The sequence below is a fragment of the Aphis gossypii genome, chromosome X, assembly GCF_020184175.1.
Source record: "Aphis gossypii isolate Hap1 chromosome X, ASM2018417v2, whole genome shotgun sequence".
NCBI classification, from domain to species: domain Eukaryota; kingdom Metazoa; phylum Arthropoda; class Insecta; order Hemiptera; family Aphididae; genus Aphis; species Aphis gossypii.
The window spans coordinates 32,798,586-32,819,353 of record NC_065533.1 but is presented as its reverse complement, the minus strand read 5'-3'; the positions used below and the strand labels follow the sequence as shown (position 1 = coordinate 32,819,353).

The following is a 20,768-nucleotide window of genomic DNA, read 5'->3' as shown; positions in this document are numbered from 1 at the left end:
TTAACATTTTGAATACATAATTGATATTTGATCACTTACAAAAGTTGTAAAGGCTTTGTTATTGAATAAAAATTATTATTTTGTCTTATAAAATAAATAATTTTGTTAAAAACATTTATGTTTTTTTTTTTTTTAATAATCATTATTAGTATAATATTTAAGTAAAATATAAATAAGTCAAATTGTTGATGTTCAACTATTGTCTTATTAACTATGGGTGTTTTATAATTTTTCATAGCTTCAGCTGCTTTTACTGCTAGTATTTCTATTTGAACAATTGGAACCCTGTGTTTACTTATTACTTGTGTTCCCCATAATGAATGATTTCACAGATTAAACTTGTAAGTGCTGTAAGTTTTTAATCATTTAAATTATTAAGTTAGTTTAAAAACCTATTGAATGTTTAAAATAGGTCTTTATATTTTTTTTTTTTTACAAAAAATGTATTTGAAAATTTAAACTAAATGTTTTTTTAATAATATGTTAGACGTTAGTTCTAATATTGATATTTATTTTATACTCGTTATGATGTGTAAGCCTCGAGTATATTAAATTTAACCAAATCCTTAATTTTTTTTACTTATGATTAAGACTATTATAATATGTGTTAATGTAATAAATGGGATAGACTATGCACATACTTATTATATTCCATATAAAAGAAAACAATTTATTTGCTTAAAACAAATAACTTTTGAATTCTCGAGTTTAGGTATTAGGTAGCTACTATAATAAACTTAATTCGTAAAAAAAATTTAATCTCACTGGTTTTGAAAACATTTTTATTTGTGTATGTAGTCTATAAAATGGATTATTATAATATGCGTAGTAAATTTCATATGACATCAGTTAATTACACTCATTCCAATTAAAAATCTACTCATAGAAATGTATTCAGATTTTATAGTGCCGTTTTGGAAAGATTATAAAAAAAAGTTGTTAAAATTTGGTTCAGTTAATTTAAATGCATAATGCAAAATTAAAAACTAAAATAACTCAAGTCTAAAGACTTTTTCCGTTAGACATTCCCTTCATATTTCAAACTTAATTATAGTCGATATAGACTAATGATTTTGAATTTGTGAATTTCAAAAAATTTATAACTAAGATTTTTGACGGTACTTTTTGGTTATCCCGACTTCCACGAGTCCCGTTAATCCCATTATCTCGACTACCTAGACAAAGTCTCTGACCAACATGAATTTGTCATTTATATAATTAATATAATGTATATTATAGTATAACTTTTATTATCACATAATCTCGACTACCTATATTTCTTTATACGACATACCTAATTTTAAAAAATGAATTAAAAATTATCAAGACTATTACAAAAACTAAAAATAAAATTCAAAATTAATAACTAACTCAAGGATGAAAATGCTCAGCCGTGCAAAATAAAACATTTATAAATGGATTATCGTGCCTTTGACACCAAATGAATTTAACTAAATAACTGCTTAGATGTGAATTAGGGGCCACCGTTGCCACTCGCTCGCTCGGACATTCAAAACGAAAATATGCCTCGAATGCAACACCACCAAAAGTAGGTCACGAACAAGGATTAATCCATGGTCACAGGGTTAAAAATGATGCCCATAATTTTGTTAACAACGGCTGGTAATAATTATTTGGCTAGGTTCAGTCGCGATCGACTGAAGACGACGGTCGCGGCATCGGCCGGTAGTCGGGATAACCGAAAAGTACCGATTTTGTCAAGCGATGATTCTAAAAATGATTCTATCAAGAAATCATTTTATTAATCACGTGCAGACGAACAAAACGATCTCGAAAAATAATCTTCTTGAACGACGAGTAGCATCCATAATCCCTTGATCCAAATTTGCCTCCGTGTAATCAGGAGACAGATTTAAAAATTACGATTTTCAAGTAAAAAAAAGTGTATCGAATGTCTACCGATCAGTTCAATATTGAGTAGGTATACAGTTTATTTACATTATATTATTATACAAGTCGGTACATAAGTCATAATCTTAGTTCATGCGTATAACTATACTTTATGGAATATTTCCGTGCAATCCATGTTATGAGATTATAAAAAACATTATGATAGTGGCCTGTAATATTGTAGATCTTAAAATTAAAGGTTTTAAACTTCCAACTTAAAGTATACAATGTGTATAACAGGCGTTCAATGAGTTTGGAAATTTTTAATTTCCGTATGCCTTCTCGGGGCAATATAGATAACACAGCGGTGCGTTCAAAATATTGAATAACTCCATTAATCGGGTAGGTATTGTAATATTATTATTATATTATTTTATTTTTGATGATTAGGTATATATTTATTATTTTGAGACCAAGTAACGTGCAACAATTCCGTCTCCACGTAGCGATGATAATAATAGTACCTAATTAAATAATAATCTTATTTGTCGTGCCCATGAACATATTATTATACTATGTTATATCCGCGGACTTTGGTCCGTGATTCTCTATTTCTATTGTGTTATTATCGTTTATTGGTCTCGATTAGTCTGATTATAAACAGTACAGTTTCCAAACTCGTAATATCGAACACTCCATAATATTATAATATTAACAACGTCGTGTGTGACTGTGTGAGTAAACGATTTCCGCCGCGGCGTTCGGCGTTCCTAATTATTATAACAATATTATATATAGTACCTACTGCATTGTTGGAGAATTCCGACGGGGTGTAGACGTTTCGTACGTTTTGACTATCGGATTTTCCGACAACGGGACACGTTTTATCAATACAACTGTCGTAGACCAAAAGTCCAAAACAAAAAACACAACAGTTAACACTGCCGTGCGAGGTGTCGTACAACTGTCGTGCGAGTCGAGCGCAGTCGCGACGGAAGGAAATACCGTGGAATCCGTTGATCGGCGGCTGCGCGACTACCGACGATCGCCGGTCGTCGATGACGACTTCTCCGTCTGCTGCATAGTTCGCTGCGGACGCTTATTGTTCTCTACGACTGTTCGACGATCGCGGATATCCGTTGAGCGTCACCGAGTCACCGTCCGATCGATCGTCAGTCCCGAACGATTTTGCGTTTCGTTTCACGTCGTCGACACGAGAATATTAATTCGTCAGAAATCGCACCGACGACCGGCTTGCAGTGCAGTCCACACCGGAGTCCCCGGCTACGCGTTATACGTGAGTGTGACTATGAAAAATAGTATGAGTGTGTTACGTTCGTGCTGTTTGATGACGAACGACGCCGAGTCCGCATATCGCACTCGACTTCGTAGACGAAGTATTTCGATTGATGCCCCTCTCTCTCGTGCGATTAGCATGTCGATTAGGTATCTATGTCGTTTTTTGTTCGTCGTTTCGAGATTTTTCCGAAAAACGTCATAAGTCTTTGTGTGAGTGTGTGTGTGCGCGCGCGCGCCGTGTGGGTGCGACGGGCGTAAGGGAGTAGTGGAGTAATTATTAAGTCTGTGTTTGAGGTGTTTTCCACCAAAAAATGTATACTGAAAATACAGTAATACCTATATACACTCGGAAGTAATGTGTGTTATAATAATATAATATGAATATCTAACCATATTGTGTTACGCGGTTTAATTATTATATAGGTACGAAGTGTGTTCATAAAATAATGGGCATTTTCGTTGTGTGAAAAAAATATCAATTTATTCTCGCAATGGTGGACGTTGACTTGTTAAAAAGTCAATTTTTTTTTAACTTTTCAACTCCACTAATTAGTTATTTTTGTTTTTAACTTATTCAGTTAAATTTTATATGGTTTCAAATTGCCTTTTTATAGTTAATTATCATTGTTTTACAGTTCAGTTAATTTAAATTTTTTTTATGTATAGATATAGCCTATAAGTTTCTAGTAACAATGTAGTATGTATTATAATAAAAAATTTTAAATTTTATGTTTACACAGTGCTAAGCGTCTTGGTAAATGTTTGTATAAATTAAAATGCCAGTTTAATTTATGACATGAATATTATGACTTGAAAAAAAATTAACTTTTAACTGAGTTAAGTTAGTTTTATTTTTTGCTTAACTTTTAACTGTTAATTATTTTCAGTGGCGCAACTAGAAAAAAATTTGGGGGGGGGGTGGTTTACATTAATGCATTATAATATATCGTCAGTTGTACCGACGTGAACGAGTACTGTGGCCTTGGAGAAATTCCGAGGGAGAAGGTTCTTAAGTCTTAACCCCACCCCTGGACCACTGATTATTTTCATTAACTCGCCCACCTTTGTTTATTCGTCTACATTAATGTTGTCGTCTTCAAAATAGTTTCCATTAGATATTATGTACTTGTGCCGTCGCTTCTTCCAATCGTCGGAACACGTCTCAAACTCGATCTTTGAAATAACCTTTTTTTTTTTGAGCAATGTGCTTTTAATGTCATCTATGGTTGTTAAAAGACTGCCCTTGAAGGTTTTCTTTATTTTTGGAAATAGAAGAAAGTCACACGCAGCCATATGTCTGGCAAATATGGAGACTATGGCATTGTTACAGTATTGTTTTTGGCCAAAAATTCACAAACAAGCAATGAATTGTGGCAGGTGCATTAACGTGGTGCAAAAGCCATGAATTGTTTTTTCACAAATCTGGGCCACTCATAACTTTTATTAGGTAATATAGCCGCCCTGGCTAATGTCTGACCATCAGTTTTTGTACATTTGTTAACTTTATTTATTTATTTATTTTAAAACAAATAACACTACAGCAGCTATATTGGTATAGTAACTTAAATATTATAACATATAATACCTACATTAAGATATGTATATAACTTAATAGAGTTCATGTTTTGTGAAAAAAATTTAATTTTTTTAAAAACATTATTATATTAAGAAGTGTATCTATTTGGGTCCAGACTGAGAATTTTATGTTAATGTATAAAGCGAAAAATTTCTACTTGCTCTGTTTGGTGATTGCGGCATTCAGTAAGGATACACTTGATAGTCAGTTGAACACTGTAGGTCAGACATTTGGGTGGCAGCTTTCTCTTGTCATTAAATGTCGATGGGTGATTGATGTGTGTCCTATTCCTAGGTGGTTCCAACTGTTATCTTCTAGAACTATCTAACGGGAAGGTCAAAAAAATATTGACATTTTAATTTTATTAAGCCTTATTTGAACAATCTTGTTGCCTCAATGGAAGTTTAGGTTTTACACATTTTTTTATGTCTGAGTAATTTTTTTTTTTTTATTTTGGCTATAGCTAAGGATGTGAATGAATTGAAGAAAGCTCCCTCCTTGTACCTTGTAGTTGCAAACATTTTAACTGTGTTCAGCTGCTTGTTACAAAGTAAGATGGTTTTTAATTTGAAAAAATTACTAAATAATTGTATTTCTTTAATATAATTTAAAAAATTAATAACACCAATAGAATTATGAAATTCAGAATCTGTGGAGACTACTTTTTTGGTTAATCCGTCTCTGGCATCTCTGATTTTTTCTATATATTCTTTATATATTTATCAAATTCAATAAGGAATGCTATAGTCCGAACTCTGCATAGCGAGTGACAGAGTAGCTTGCTGTTCTGTCCGTTGATAAAGTTCTTATAGGACTGAGTATAGGACACATTATTTATTAATGGCCATTTATCAAACATAAGGACACATAAAAATAGCTCTCTGACAATACATACCTACTAATATATAACAACACCAACCATAATAATATCTTATTAGTTATTATAATATATTTTTCAAGTTTTTCTACTATGTTTAACGTAATTTAACAATAATTTTTTTCTGCTTTTTAGCATAGATCACAATACCTAATAAATTATTAACTTTTGGCGATTATTAAAATCTTCTAAAATATTGATAGGATTTTCATAAAGCAGGGATGCACTTAAGAATATTTTTAAATATCTAAATAAAAATAATTAATCATTAATTTAGTTTACCTAAATACATAATACTGGGTAAGTATATTTCATTTAATAAATACATAAATTATACATCTAAAATTAACCTAGGTTTAATTTTAATTAATAATAGTTATAAATATTATTGCATAAAATGATTAAAAAAAAATAGATTGTTCTTTTAACTCAATTTTAAAATACATATTTTATAATAATAATAACAAGTAAATAATTTAAAGTTTAATAATCAATTTTTTATATAAATTTGTATTATAATTGGGATTTTCAACTTTTTTTCATTGTATTTTTTTTAATTACTCTATTTCATATCAATAATTTGATTGTAACTCATTTTTCTTTTGTATTTATGACATAATGAACTTACAAATAGAATATAATAAAAATTGTGCTAACCTGTTAAATTTTACTTTCAGACATAGAAAATATGTTTCTGTCTATACCTAACCTAATCTAGGGACACAACCTAATTCAATTAACAAAAATGTAAATAAAAAAAAAGGTAAAAGAATGCTGTTAATTTTGAAAATAAAAATGTTAATGAATAAATGTATATTTAGTATAATATGTCTTATATAGATGCATTTTAATATTAGGTATAAAATTATTTTAACTTATTAAATCTAAAACACGTTAAAATTAAAAAAAATCTAAAGCTTATATAAAGACAAATTGCTCTCTTTTTAAATATAGATGAGAAGTCAAGTTGAAGTTTCTTCTTAATCATAATATATTGTTAAACATTTTGATTTTTCCAAGATTGAAAATAAAATTTACAGCTATTAAAGTCTTATAAATTAGTTTAACAAAATTAATTAATGGGTACTGTCCAGCAAGCATTAATATTATAATATCAAAAATTCAAAATTAACCTTTTGGAGATTCGGGAATGATGTAATTAGTATTGATGAGGCACATGAAATAAACTTGTATAATTTCAATTTAACTATTTAGTTCTTGATGACAGGAGTAAATGATTCCCAAACTTGTTCATAATTACCAATTGAATTTTGATAAAGCTGTGTTAAAAATATTTATTTTGAAATCAGAGAGTTATGAGTTTTCTACAACAAAATATTTTACAATAGGTAGGTACATCGATTTCATTGTATCTGGTATGTTGATTGAGCCTGGAAGAAAAATTAATATAAAATAAAATATAAACCAAACTACCTGGTTTGAAATATATAAAGTAAAAAAAAAAAGAATTAAACGTTTTTAAGTTAAAATACTCACGTGTTTGATAAAATGTTTGAAAAAGCAGTAAATTGTATATCCAGGGATAACAAAACAATAGAATTTGTTTATTATTTGTATACTACATTATTGGAAAATAAAACATCCAAGGACTCAGGACCGACAACTTATGAGTATAATGTCGTTAAAATTTATTTGTTTGTATTTATTTTTCTATACCTTTTTTTTATTCCTTAATTATGGTTCATTATAATTCTGTTTAAATTAATTAATTTTTTAATAATTGTATGTACCTATAATTCACAGATGTCTATACTAGAAATAGTCTTGTATAATTAAGCACTCCTTAAAAATATAAAACAATTTTAATTAATATACCAACTACCAGTTTATTGTTAGTTTTTAACAAAATCTGTAGTGTTTTAATAAAGAGGGAGGATTTTTTATCTAATTTTGAGTATAATTAACTCTTTAAATTTTAACAATTATTTCTCTTTTATTAATGCAAATCTAACCTCTAACTTGTTTATATTTTGTATTTATTTATAGATTATACAATGTGATGTGGAAATCAATTTGATTTTAAGCTAGCCGATAAATAACAATAATTCAAAAGTAAGTATTCTAATCATAATTACATTTCTATCATAATAATCTATGTGTATCATTAATTAATGATGATTAATTTAATGTTTTAGGTTGATATACCAAGTATTTTAAAAAAATCTGGACATTTGGAAACTAAAATTTGACTATGTTTGCCTTATCAAAACTAGCATATTTTGAAAGTAACGAATTGCAAAAGTATTGGTATAATACTACACCAAATAATGTAATTAAAATTGTTATCCATCCTTGTTGCGTAACTTTAATACTATACTTAAAAGGACAAAAAAAAAATCAATGTAAGTTGGATACTAACGTATGTTCTATAGCTGCTGATGTTGGGCATTTAGATTGTTTAGAAATGGCTCACAGATTAGGTTTTTCATGGGATAAAGATGTTTGTATGAAAGCTGCAAAAAATGGTGATTTAGATTGTCTAAAATTTGCCCATAATAATGGTTGTCCGTGGGATAGAAGCATATGTTATACTGCTGCAAAACATGGCCAATTGGAATGCTTAAAATATGCTCATGAGAATAAATGCCCATGGGACAAATATACATCCAACTGGGCTGCAAATTCTGGACATTTTGACTGTTTGGAATACGCATTCATAAATGGATGTCCCTGGGATGAAAGAACATGCATGTTGGCTGCTCATAATGGACATCTTGACTGTCTGAAATTCGCTCATGAAAATGGGTGTCCATGGGCTGAAGATACTTGCAAATGGGCTGCAAGTAGTGGAGAGTTGCAGTGTTTAATGTATGCTCATAGTAATGGTTGTCCGTGGACTATTGAAACATGTACCAAAGCTGCAATAAAAGGCAATATAGAATGCTTAAAGTATGCTCATGAAAACGGGTGTGAATGGGACAAAAAAACATGCAGCGTGGCTGCCACTAATGGACATTTGAATATTTTGATGTATGCCCATGAAAATGGTTGTCCGTGGGATGAATGTACTACTTTTTGTGCTGCTGAAAGTGGAAATTTAGATTGTTTAATTTATGCTTTTACCCATGGATGTGGGGTTGATGATAAAACGGCTCATGCCGCCGGTAGAAATGGAAATTTGGATTGTTTAAAGTATTTGCATGAAAATAAATGTGGTTGGGATTCATTTTTAACATATGGCTCTGCAAAATTTGGACATTTAGATTGCCTCCGTTATGCCCACGAAAATGGTTGTCCATGGCATATAGATGCATGTTATATGGCAGCAGTGAATGGACACTATGATTGCTTAAGATACGCTCGAAAAAATGGTTGTCCATGGGATGAAAAAACACGTCGATGGGCTATCAATCAAGGACAATTTGAGGACTGTTTATAATTAATTTATGAAAAACAGATGGATTATTGTAATTATATAAGTATTATTTTATCAATTTGCTGAAATCTTTTCAGGAATAGTACATAATTTTAATTAATACTGTAAAAAATGCTTAGTAAGGTTTTGATTTATTATATTATTTAATATTTCTTTTGAATTTAAATTAATATAAAAATTCTGAATTAAGTTGGTTTGAATTGTGTTTTATTGTTTTTTTTTTTTTTTTTTTTTTTTTTATTATTTAGTTAGATAATTAAATTAACAGAATTTCACTTAATCCAAAATAAAAACTTAAACTAATTATAATTTATAAAAATGTATTGTAATAAGTAAAGTGTTAATTCAAGTATATTTAGTATTGTTTTACTGTAAGAATTTAAAAAAAAGGTTTGATAAAACATCAATCATTTTGAAGAGTAACAAATTAAATGCACAGTATTATTTATTAAGGGAGGGAATATTAAAAAAAAAACTTAAGTAAGTTAAAAGTGCTATTTTCAATTGACATTACATAAAGTTTTATTAATTTGGGCATTTTCTATAATAAGTATAAATAATATATTTATGCATGATACAAAAATTTCCAAGTTTTCTTTATTATGTATTAGTAAATAATAAATCAATAATAAGTTAAATCATTTTTGACTTTGGAATAAAATATATAATTAGGTATATTAAAATATTATATTCACATGACTTAATTTTAGGCTTAGTAAGACATTATGCATGCATGTGTTCTTATTCGTTTTACAATTCTATAATATAATACAGCGGTTTTCAAACTGTGGTACGTGTACCATTAGTAGTATGCGAAAGACTAAATCAGTAGTCATCAACCGGGGTGAAATGAACCCAGCTCAGGGGTGACAAGATAAATCAAAGAGAAAAGGAAAATAAATTTAAAAATAAATAAATTTTTGCCAAAAAATTCTATTATTATATTCATATTAATATCAATATTTTGAATGTTGTTTTCTGTGTACTGTATTTTTTTTTTTTTTTTTTAATAATAGAATAATTTTTAAATATAAACCTAAGATTGTTTATTATTTTGATGTTAGGGTGGCTAGTATTTGATTCTAGGGGTCAAAGGTGACATGAATAAAAAAAGGTTGAGAATTACTGGACAACATGGTGGTATGCGGAAGGCTGCATGGTGTAGAACGAAAAATTAAAAATAGTGTAGTGTGACTAATTAATAATAAACACTTAAGTGGTACGCAAAAAAAAAAAAGTTTGAGAACCGCTAATATAATTCATTGTGTTTCCTAAAATATTAATTTAAATACTGTATACTTAATGTTACAGATTATTAATGTACTTATTATTAAATTTAGATTTAAATATAACATTATTATTTAGTGAATCTCTTAGGTTTTTTTTATTTTAATTTTAAAGAAAACTTAAACAGTAATTGTAAATTTCAATATTGTTTATGAGTTTTAAAATGTTTATAATTACTTTTCCTTTTAAGCAAGTTAAGTTAGAATTAAATATTAATCTATAACCTTTGTATTTTATTTTGAAAAACTAAAAAGAAAACCTATAAAATCATAAGTTAATTCATTCCATGCATTGTATATTTATATACCATGTAAAATTATAATAAATAATAATTACTTAAACTCAGTCTTTTAAATTGTTCTAATCTACATTACAGCTGATTTATAATTCCCTTCTGTAACAAATATTTATTACTGATTTTTTTTTTAAATATTGTTAAATACTGACTTTTACTCAGTTTATATATATATATTTATTATATTATATGTAAACTATATATTTATATATTGTTTATGTTCTCAAAAAATTACAATTCACTTAAATATTATAACTAATAACACAATACTGTATCTGCTGAATGCAAATTTGGAGTGTGGTGATGTTCTTTAGGAATAAGTAATAAATATAAAATATTGCCTTTCTCTTGTATGGTGTATCATTGAAAAATTAATAACAAATGTAGAATAAGTACTAGGTGATTTTCTGTTATATATATGCAATATTATGCACTTAGCTATACTGAGTTAAATTATACAAATATTTAAATTAAATTTTAATGTAATGTAATGTACTTATGTGATGATCAAATATCAATACTTAGAGCTAGCAATGAGACTATTTCAACTTGTGTATGTTAATAGGCTGAAGTATTATTATAATACTTGTTAAGTAATCAAAATATATCTAACATTGTTAAACGATATATTATATTATAATATACATTTTTTTATATTAATTGTTATGCAGAATACATTTTTTATAATATACATTTTTTTATATTAATTGTTATTCAGAGTACATTTTTATCTACATATTGCATTCTATTTTATCTTTGGTTTGATGTATTTTTCCACTAATACAATGATATGCATTAATAATTTTAGTTTTTAAAAATCTTAATAGTAGTATGTATTATACAATATACCGTAATGACATTTATGGTGCATATAACAAACTTATAATTGTATTGATCAAGTCCGAGTTAGTTATATAATTTTATGTTTATAAAATTATTTCATCTAATTGTCTCAAATTTATATTTAACATTTCTAACTGAGGCAACGTTAAATTATTCACAGATATTATGAACAATTTCATATTATTGAATGTGTGTTATATATCCATTTTCCTCCAATAAATAAAATAATCAAATCGTCATTCGTTACAGAATGTTAAATAAAAATAAAAGAACAAATCAAATATTTAGGTAAAGTATAATTATAATATAATAATACACCGTACGCGCTGAATTAGGCAGGTGGCTAAAAAAAATAATATAATAATAAAAAAGTACTCACGTCGATAAAAATACATCAATCAATAAATAAAATAATAATAAAAAATTAGTTAATAATAAGGGATTGGTGATAACGTAAGTAGACAATATGTAAAATATAAAATATAGTAAAAAGAGAATAAACATAATAAAAAAGTAGGCACGTCGATAAAAATGCATCAATCAATAAATAAGTTAATAAATTAGTAAGGGGTAGCAAAATGTGATCCTAGCCATACTCTATTTTTATAATACGGAACGCAACACTACAACTCTGACTAAAATATTGGAGGAAAATAGACATAATTTTAGTCAAAAATAATGTGGAGAAAAATGGAAACCTACTTTTTTTTTTTGGAGGAAAACGGTATCTCGTTTTTGGAGGAAAAAGGTCCCGCCCGTATTCGTTAAAGTTTAGTCGAACAATTTATTATTATTGTGTATTACCTACCATCGTAATCGTATCCATAGTGAGTTTTTTCACATGTTTTCCTTAGTCTATTTCCTAGTTAATATAGCTCTTTTTACGATGTACACTTGTTTAAATAAAACTCAAATTTTTTATGTGTTACAGAATGTTTGAATAAATTATTTTTTTTAATCTTAAAATTGGTTTTACATCGATTGCGAGTTCGCAGTGGGTGCCTGCTACAACATCTATACCTGACAGTCCTACATCGTATCATTGTAAGTACCTAGTCAAGTACTAGTTACACTTAACAATATTATTATAGATTATAATCAACTCGCGATATAACTATGTTACGGAAGTTCGGAAATTCGTTATGTCAAGAGCATAAACCAACAATTCGTTGTAACGAGATTTATAAGATAATTCGAAATTTTAATCAACATATTACAAATACCTACTTGTTTACTTTCATTTAATAATATGGTATATATTATGTTTAATGTTAACATACTAATTGATTTCCTATAAATATAATAATTTTTATTGAATTTCATAAAGAATTCTAAAAGACATTTCTCAATTAAATAATTTTAACTATAACATTTGTTAATGTTATTCTTTAAATTATAGAGTGCTAATTGGTATAAGTCAAAGTACCTATTCAATATTATGCCCAGTTTACTGTTTATTTATAAACATTTTACCTTACATACTCTTCTATATTGTTCAATAACATATTTTTAAATGATAGTATTTTTTTTTAAGTTAAGATTTATAACATGGTTTTATATTCTAATATATTTTTATTATGATCTTTATATTTTAATTTTTTATTATGCTATTCATTTTACAGACAAATCTAATGATTATTTTGTAGCAATAAACAAGTTAATAGGAGATGAACAATAGATCATACCCAATATTAACTAAACAGATTGTCAATAATTCTAATCATAAAGAAAATGTACCAGAAAATGTTTCTTGCTCTGTTTGCAATGTTTATATGAATGGAATAAAAAGATCTCAAACATTTGATACCCACCAAGAACATAAAGTATTTTTATCAGATAGGACTAAAGAATGTCTATGTCCTAAAGATTGTTTACAAACTCTTCATACCAACTTTCATCAAACAGTGGATCATAGTTCAGAGAGACAGTTAAAATTAAGTCCTTATTTGATTTTGGATACTGATCCTACATTGGACGATTTAAAATACTCAAATGCATTATCTAGATATTCTCATTCATTAGGTAAATGAGAAAATTAATTTTTAAATTAATTTCTTGAAAAATACTTATTTTAAACTCATAATGTATACTGTTGGTTAATAATCTATCAAATGTAGGAATTGTACCAGAAAATGTTTCTTGCTCTGTTTGCAATGTTATATGAATGGAATAAAAAGATCTCAAACATTTGATACCTACCAAGAACATAATGTATTTTTATCAGATAGTACTGAAGAACATTGGTGTCCTATAAATCGTTTACAAACTCTTCATACAAACTTACATCAAACAGCGGATCATAGTTCAGAAAAACAGCTAAAATTAAATCCTTATTTAATTTTGGATACTGATCCTACGTTAAACAATTTAAACTACTCAAATAGATTTTCCAGATATTCTAATTCATTAGGTAAATAAGATCAGTAATTTTTAGTTACCTATTTAGATAATTAAATTTTTTTTTTTTTTTACTAAAATTTATATTATTGATTAATAATGTGTCATATTATATATTACATTCTACAAAGAAAAGATTGAATTTTTTAAAATAAAAAAGTTAAAATTTACATAGTTTTATGAATATCTGAATAATAAAATGCCAATTTTTTTTTTCAAGGCAATAAAAAGAAAGATTATCCAACACTATCTATTTATGAAATTAAACAGAATGATAGATATAATGATTTTTTTCAATATAATAATAATTCAAGACAATGGGAAGAAAATGAAAACTGTATAGACGAAGATGAATTAAAAAGTATTGATCAATTTAATTATTCATCAATTAAAAACTATGATATGCATACAAGACTTGTGCCTACTTATTGTCAGGACATGGTAAGTATTGAAGTAAAAATAATTTTTTATTCATCAATATTTTAAGTTATAAACAATCATTTTTTTTATATACTATCAATGGTTTCTCCAAAGGCGCCTATTTCTACAAATTGTATTCAACATATAGGATGCTCTTCTTCAAACACAGATAGTCATTTTAATCATACAAATCCAAAGAATAAAGATCTAATGGATACTCCAAATCATGTACGAAGAGCTACATTTGTGCCTGTCGAATCAAAAGAAACATTTATATCTATTAAAAATATTACAGATAATTCTAAGGTAAAAGAATCATTAATGGTAACTAAAAAAGATAAACAAATTCTAGAACAAACAAGTCAAAAACCAGAATTATTACTTAATACTGATATCTTTGAAAAATCAAAATTATCTGATAATATAAATGACATAACTGCATTTCCTTTTAAGTAAGGGTAAAATAAATTAAACATAATCATTTTATTTTTAAATCTAATTCTTGTAATATTTAATTTCAGTTCATTAAAAACACATGTGGACTTAACATCAGAAAGTAAATATTGACTAAAATTTGTCTTAATACATATGTATATGTTAATATTAAATTACATTCTGTTTCTATAATAGATGTTCGAAAAAGCTTAGAATCTCCAGTTATGCAAACCCTTAACAAGAGTATAGAACAAGATTTTATAATTAAAGAACCAATTAAAATAGTTTTTAATCACTTGTTTTCAGGTATTATGTTTCAAATAAAAATTTAATGTAAACAGTATACCTGTATTATAATGATAACTTTGAAAATATTAAAAATTACAGGTGCTCAAAAACAGAGTGGTAATATTGATTATCATTCAGCCTTAAGACCTAGTTTATTTTCTTATATGCCACCATACATACGATTTTATTCACATGATATTAAAGGTATTTTTATTTAATAATTATTTAGATTAAAATTATTATTTTTCAATAATTATTATTATAGGTGAATCATTTCCATTATCTTTGCATAATATATTAAAGTGGAAACTAAGTTCTATAACCCCAATTGTTGTACGGCGAACGATTCAAAATAGTGGTTTTAAACTTGTTAGGGGTGAAGATTGTTTAGTTCAAAATGCTACTGATCCTTCTGTTGTAACTGAAAAAATTAATCAAAGTCCCATTTCTTTACAAACTGACTATGGTGTTACACCTCCTATTGTTGATGCTTTCTGTGGCGTAGTTCCTCCACCAAATGAATTAATGATGGTACCATTGTTACCTCGATCTCGTGAGTGTACCTATACTTTATTTTACATTTTACTCTTTTTGTATTTTACAAATTTTAATAATAATAATAGTTACTGTTTTGGTTTTTCTTATTATTATTTTTAAGAGTCTAATGATTGGGTTGGAACTTGGGGTAAGCATATGAAATCATTTTGTTTCAAAACACTTCGGGAACAGCAGAAACTTAACCATTTTCCTGGTACTTTTGAAATTGGTCGCAAAGATAAGTTATGGAAAAACTTGAATAGATTAAGGTTAAAATATGGTAAAGAACAATTTGGCTTCATACCCATTTCATATATATTACCTAGACAAGCTAAAACTTTACGACAAGTTTGGGAGAAAAATGATAAAGAAAAATGGATTGTTAAACCAGTATTGTTTTTAATATTATTGCTCAAAATAATGATAAAACTTCTGATTTTGGATTTTTTTTCTTAATCAACAGCCAGCATCATATAGAGGAACTGGAATTCGTGTTATATCAAAATGGGGTCAAATACCAAAGAAAGTACCTTTAGTTGTACAGAGATACATAGATAATCCATACTTAATCAATGATACCAAATTTGATTTAAGACTTTATATACTCATCACATCAATCAATCCACTTCGTCTATATCTTTATGATAATGGGCTTGTACGGTTTGCTTCAGGTATAATAATTTTTGTTTTATGATTGTGACCATCACATATTTTATACAATTTTGATTATTATATATTACTATGTATTTTATATAGTTAAGTATTCATCTAATCTTACCACAATATGTGATCGATATATGCATTTAACAAACTATAGTATAAACAGACTTAGTAGCCATTATACTGAAAATGAAGATGCTGATGCATGCCAAGGTCATAAATGGTAAACAATATACCTATATATTGTATTAAGTATTCAAGTGTATTTATTTTAGATTTAATGTTAGGATTTATATTTAAAAAAAATCTAATGACTATTAAATAATTACAATGACTTAGGACATTACGATCATTATGGACATATATGGAGAAAGAACGCAATATTGATGTTAAAAATTTGTGGGATAGCTTAAAAGATGTGGTAGTAAAAACTGTCATTAGTGGTGAATTACCTATGAGTCAGATATGTCGTTCAAATCTGAGCAATAGATATAACGCATACGAGTTATTTGGAATAGATGTTTTGTTCGATGAATATCTTAAGCCTTGGATATTAGAGGTAATTGACATTGTATGATTATAACATTGAATTATTGAACGGTTTTATATTAAATATTAGGTAAATATATCTCCTTCATTGCATTCATCTTCTCCAGTTGACTTAGCTGTCAAAGGACCATTAGTGAAAGATCTATTGAATATGGCTGGCTATCATATCCCAAACAAAATGTCCCGTAGTACACATGTGAGTTTTAATTAGTTTAGACAAATATTATTTAATTCAATAATTAATTTCAATAAATATTTTTATTAAATTAAATTATTTGTTTAGAATACTTTACTCAAGGTATTAGGTGTCAAAACCCCATTATGTTATGATAAGAGATTATATACATTCAATTTATCTGTTAAAGAAAAAGAAAAACAAGAATATTTTAAAAATGTTAAATCTAGAGAAGAAGTACTAAACTGTTAACTACAATTATAAGTATCAATTAATTATAGACTTTATATTTTTTTAGTATATTGATAGCATATTAGATAATCTATTACCAGATGATATTCGGCATCTGTGTATATATGAAGACGAACTTACACAAATTGGCTCGTATGTATTTCATCAATTCATTATTTTTAGTTATAATTATAACTTAGGTAATTAAGGTAAATATACTACAAAGATTTTTATAATTTTAGTTTTCAAAAAATATTTCCAACCACTTCATCTTTTGAGTATCATAAATACTTTTTTGGCTTCAGATATTATAATATTCTTTTTGATGCATGGGAAAATAAATATGGTAACAACAGAGGAGAAGGTAAGGACTATTATTAAAACCTAAAGTAGATATTAATTCACTTCAAAAGTTTAAAGTTTATAATAATAATTTTATTTTTAAGGTATTGCTGTGCTAGAAAAGTTATGCCAGTCAAAAGTTCACCTGGAAGTTCCAGATAATGATAATGAACAATCAAAAGTAACATAATATACAATTATTAAGATTTATTTATAAATACATTTAAAAATATTTATAAAAGAAAAATAATTAAGTACTTATAAGTCATGTAAATATTTTTATTTTTTAATTAAATTGTCAATAAATTAAAAATGCAACAAGTCATACTATTTATAACTATTTTTAATTTAACGCACTTTAACTATTAATTTTGTGTTAGTTTATAGTATTAAGTTATTTTTGTAGTTTTAATTTCACTAGAAAAAACTAAAAAATTGGGTGAATATTTTAAGCTCATTTTTTTTTTTTATATAACTTGGAGCTGTGTACATATTATCTAACTCTAAAGTTTAAACTAATCTAATTTTCATTCAAAACCACTCTTTAAGTTTAAGAAATTAGTATTTTTCTTGTCTCTATAAGACAAAACAAATATTGTTAAACCTGTACATTTTTTTTCTATTAAAAATTATTATAAAAAAATATATATTTTAAACAAACATCTTTCTTTTTACTTGAGTTTTTATGAAATATTTTGGTTTTCATAAAAAAAAAATATAAGTAGTAATTTTATAACCTATTCAAATACCTATAATATTATAACTTATAAATTATTATATACTATACTAATTATTATTATAAAATTTTGTATTAAAACAAATATTTAGTTAAAACAAATATTAATATTATTGTTGAAACGCACATTTAAGTATAATAATTTTGTTAAGTTTAAAATTAATTTTTTTAATTGCAATTTATTATAATTATTTTCAAAATCAATACTTCAACATTTTACATTTAAATCAATGTTTTTTTTCTATTAGCTTTTTGTAACAATGTTAAAAAATCATGTTGTATTAAGTAGTGTGGTACATTAGATTTAAATCAGATAAAATAAAACATTAAAGTTTTTATTTTTGTTTATACACTGTAGGTATAAGTAAAATTCTTAGTACCTATTACCTATTTTTTATAATTTATAAAGTTTAGGCTATTAGTAGTTATAATTCAATCACATTTTATCAGTATTATTTTAAATACATGTTTATAGTTGATATTAATCATCAAATAATTTAGGTATCATAATGTTTAAATACTTGAACTGTTACTTAAATTCATATTATGTTTCTGAATCTGAATGGATTGATTTAAGTCTTAATTTTCAATAAAATATTTTGTTTAATGTTAAAATAAATTTTGCTTACACAAAATCAGAACGCAAATAAAAATAAATACTTATATAAGTTAAATTTAAATTTTTAGGTGTTTTAATGTTTGGTAATATAATATACATTTTAAATGCAAAACATTAGTTTTTTGTTTTAGTTATTTAGTCAGTTGGTTTTAGTGTTATTTAATCAATATTTAAGTGGGTATTGGATAAATATGTGTTTGTAATAAAATTGATTTTAAATATTTAATAATGATATTATTCAGTGGCGTAGCTAAGATTTTCTGAAGGGGGGTGTTAATTATAAAAATTAAATATTATATATAATACGTATAAACTAAAACTTTTATTTTAATTGTATATTTTTTGTAATATAATATATGTAATAATAATGTAATATATGATACGGCTCAAAGGGGGTGTCATATCCACCAAACACCCCCCTTGTATACGCCACTGATATTATTTTTTAACTATTATCACAATAATTCATTAAGTATAAGTAAATAAATAAATTACCTAACTATTAATATTTTAATAATACACTTAAAGTTATACTCTATTAAATTATTCTTTATCTATACATTATCCTAGTTAATAGTTTGTACTTTATTTTTATCTGTTAGACTTGCAACATCCACCAAAATACGCAAATTGAAGTGGAAAAAATGATGGAAAAATCAAGTGGTGATAAAATAAGTGACTATCATCGAACAGTCATCAAGTAACCTGATAACTGATCTCATAGGTATACTTAAATATATTATTTTATTTTGGTTTTTATAAATATTATGTTCAAAAATATTATTAATATCATATAATTTTATTTAAACAAATTTATATTACTTATTTGATTTACATACATGTTATGTTTAAATTTTAGTTTTTTGGATTTTGTAAATAAAGGTAGCCCATATTTTTCAAATGTATTTCATTTGTTGGTTACTCAAAAATTAAAATTGTTTTAATATAGTTTACAGTAATAATAATATTAATTTAAACTAGAAATTATTTCTGAACGAGTAATTGATTCTTCAATAGCAACAACACCCATCACATTACCTATTTTTTTTTAAAGGATATAGTTAACAATTAATTTTTCAGTATATATATATATTTACAAACATAACTTTTATAAATAAAAATAGTAAATTTAATAATTAATGGCTTGTTACAGTGATAGGTTCATTAATTTATTACGAGAGTTTATTGTTTATGGAGGTTGTTATTTTTTATTGTGTATATAAATTTTATAAAATGATTAAGTGTCAGCTATAGATACTGAGTTATGTTTTTTTTTATGTATGTCTAGTTACCAGTAGTTTGTATATAATAATTGCATAAAACATTATAGTATAAAATAGTTTGATATTTGAAAAATTTTAATGTTGCATGGGTAATCCAATGAGTTATGTATATATTATTATATTCCCAATTTTTACTAATAATTAATATATTTTATGTGTGATCTCAGTGATAAATGATAATTGAAAAAAAAAATTGGTGGAGATAAACTTTCTTGGGTCAACATAATGTCTACTTGAAGTAATTGTGTAAACTCTCTCAAGCTGTTTGAAATGTACAGAGATGACATTACCGAAGTTTAAAATGATTTTGTTATACTTTTGGATTAGTTTTCATCGATCTAAACAAATATGAAAATGTTTATTCATATTAGGTGCAACATTAGTTGCAATAATGCTTCTAAAAAATAAAAAATTAGCAACTTTTTCTTTGTTCTTAGTTCTGATGTATAATTGATGAAGAATGAAGATGCATCATATCCTTTAGTAATTTGGCCTTAAGTAATCATTTTCAACTTACGTTTCAATTTATATTTTTTAAATACTTGTCCATATCTGTTTGTACTTATTAATGCTCTAAAAGATTTTTAAATTGAAATATGCATAAAAAATTCAAAGTTACGATAAAACAAATAAAAACTCTCATACCAAAAGTAAAGAAAAAGTTATATAAG

General features: G+C 26.1%; 2 protein-coding genes across 5 annotated transcripts; both read left to right on the top strand.

Moving 5' to 3' along the window:
* Positions 1-2,842: 2,842 nt before the first annotated feature.
* On the top strand, positions 2,843-11,325 carry LOC114121011 (uncharacterized). 4 transcript variants are annotated; one of them, XM_050205309.1, is made up of 4 exons: positions 2,843-3,148; positions 5,190-5,276; positions 7,611-7,676; positions 7,760-11,325. In XM_050205309.1, exon 4 carries the CDS (start codon positions 7,816-7,818, stop codon positions 9,001-9,003), a length of 1,188 nt encoding a protein of 395 aa, XP_050061266.1. In that variant the 5' UTR covers positions 2,843-3,148; positions 5,190-5,276; positions 7,611-7,676; positions 7,760-7,815; the 3' UTR covers positions 9,004-11,325. The 4 variants fall into 4 exon arrangements, with proteins under 4 accessions (XP_050061266.1, XP_050061267.1, XP_027838946.1 ...); XM_050205310.1 differs by having other exon boundaries at positions 7,611-7,681; XM_027983145.2 differs by lacking the exon at positions 5,190-5,276.
* Positions 11,326-11,524: 199 nt separating this feature from the next.
* On the top strand, positions 11,525-19,715 carry LOC114121021 (uncharacterized). Its single transcript, XM_050205299.1, is given in 20 exon segments — positions 11,525-12,469; positions 13,048-13,447; positions 13,543-13,581; positions 13,584-13,835; positions 14,043-14,263; positions 14,357-14,694; positions 14,764-14,798; positions 14,873-14,983; positions 15,065-15,169; positions 15,231-15,518; positions 15,624-15,892; positions 15,966-16,173; positions 16,259-16,385; positions 16,502-16,721; positions 16,782-16,907; positions 16,995-17,123; positions 17,185-17,270; positions 17,423-17,481; positions 17,564-17,640; positions 19,417-19,715. Coding segments are annotated over 19 exon segments (3,147 nt in total). The 5' UTR covers positions 11,525-12,469; positions 13,048-13,092; the 3' UTR covers positions 19,519-19,715.
* The last annotated feature ends 1,053 nt before the right edge of the window (positions 19,716-20,768 follow it).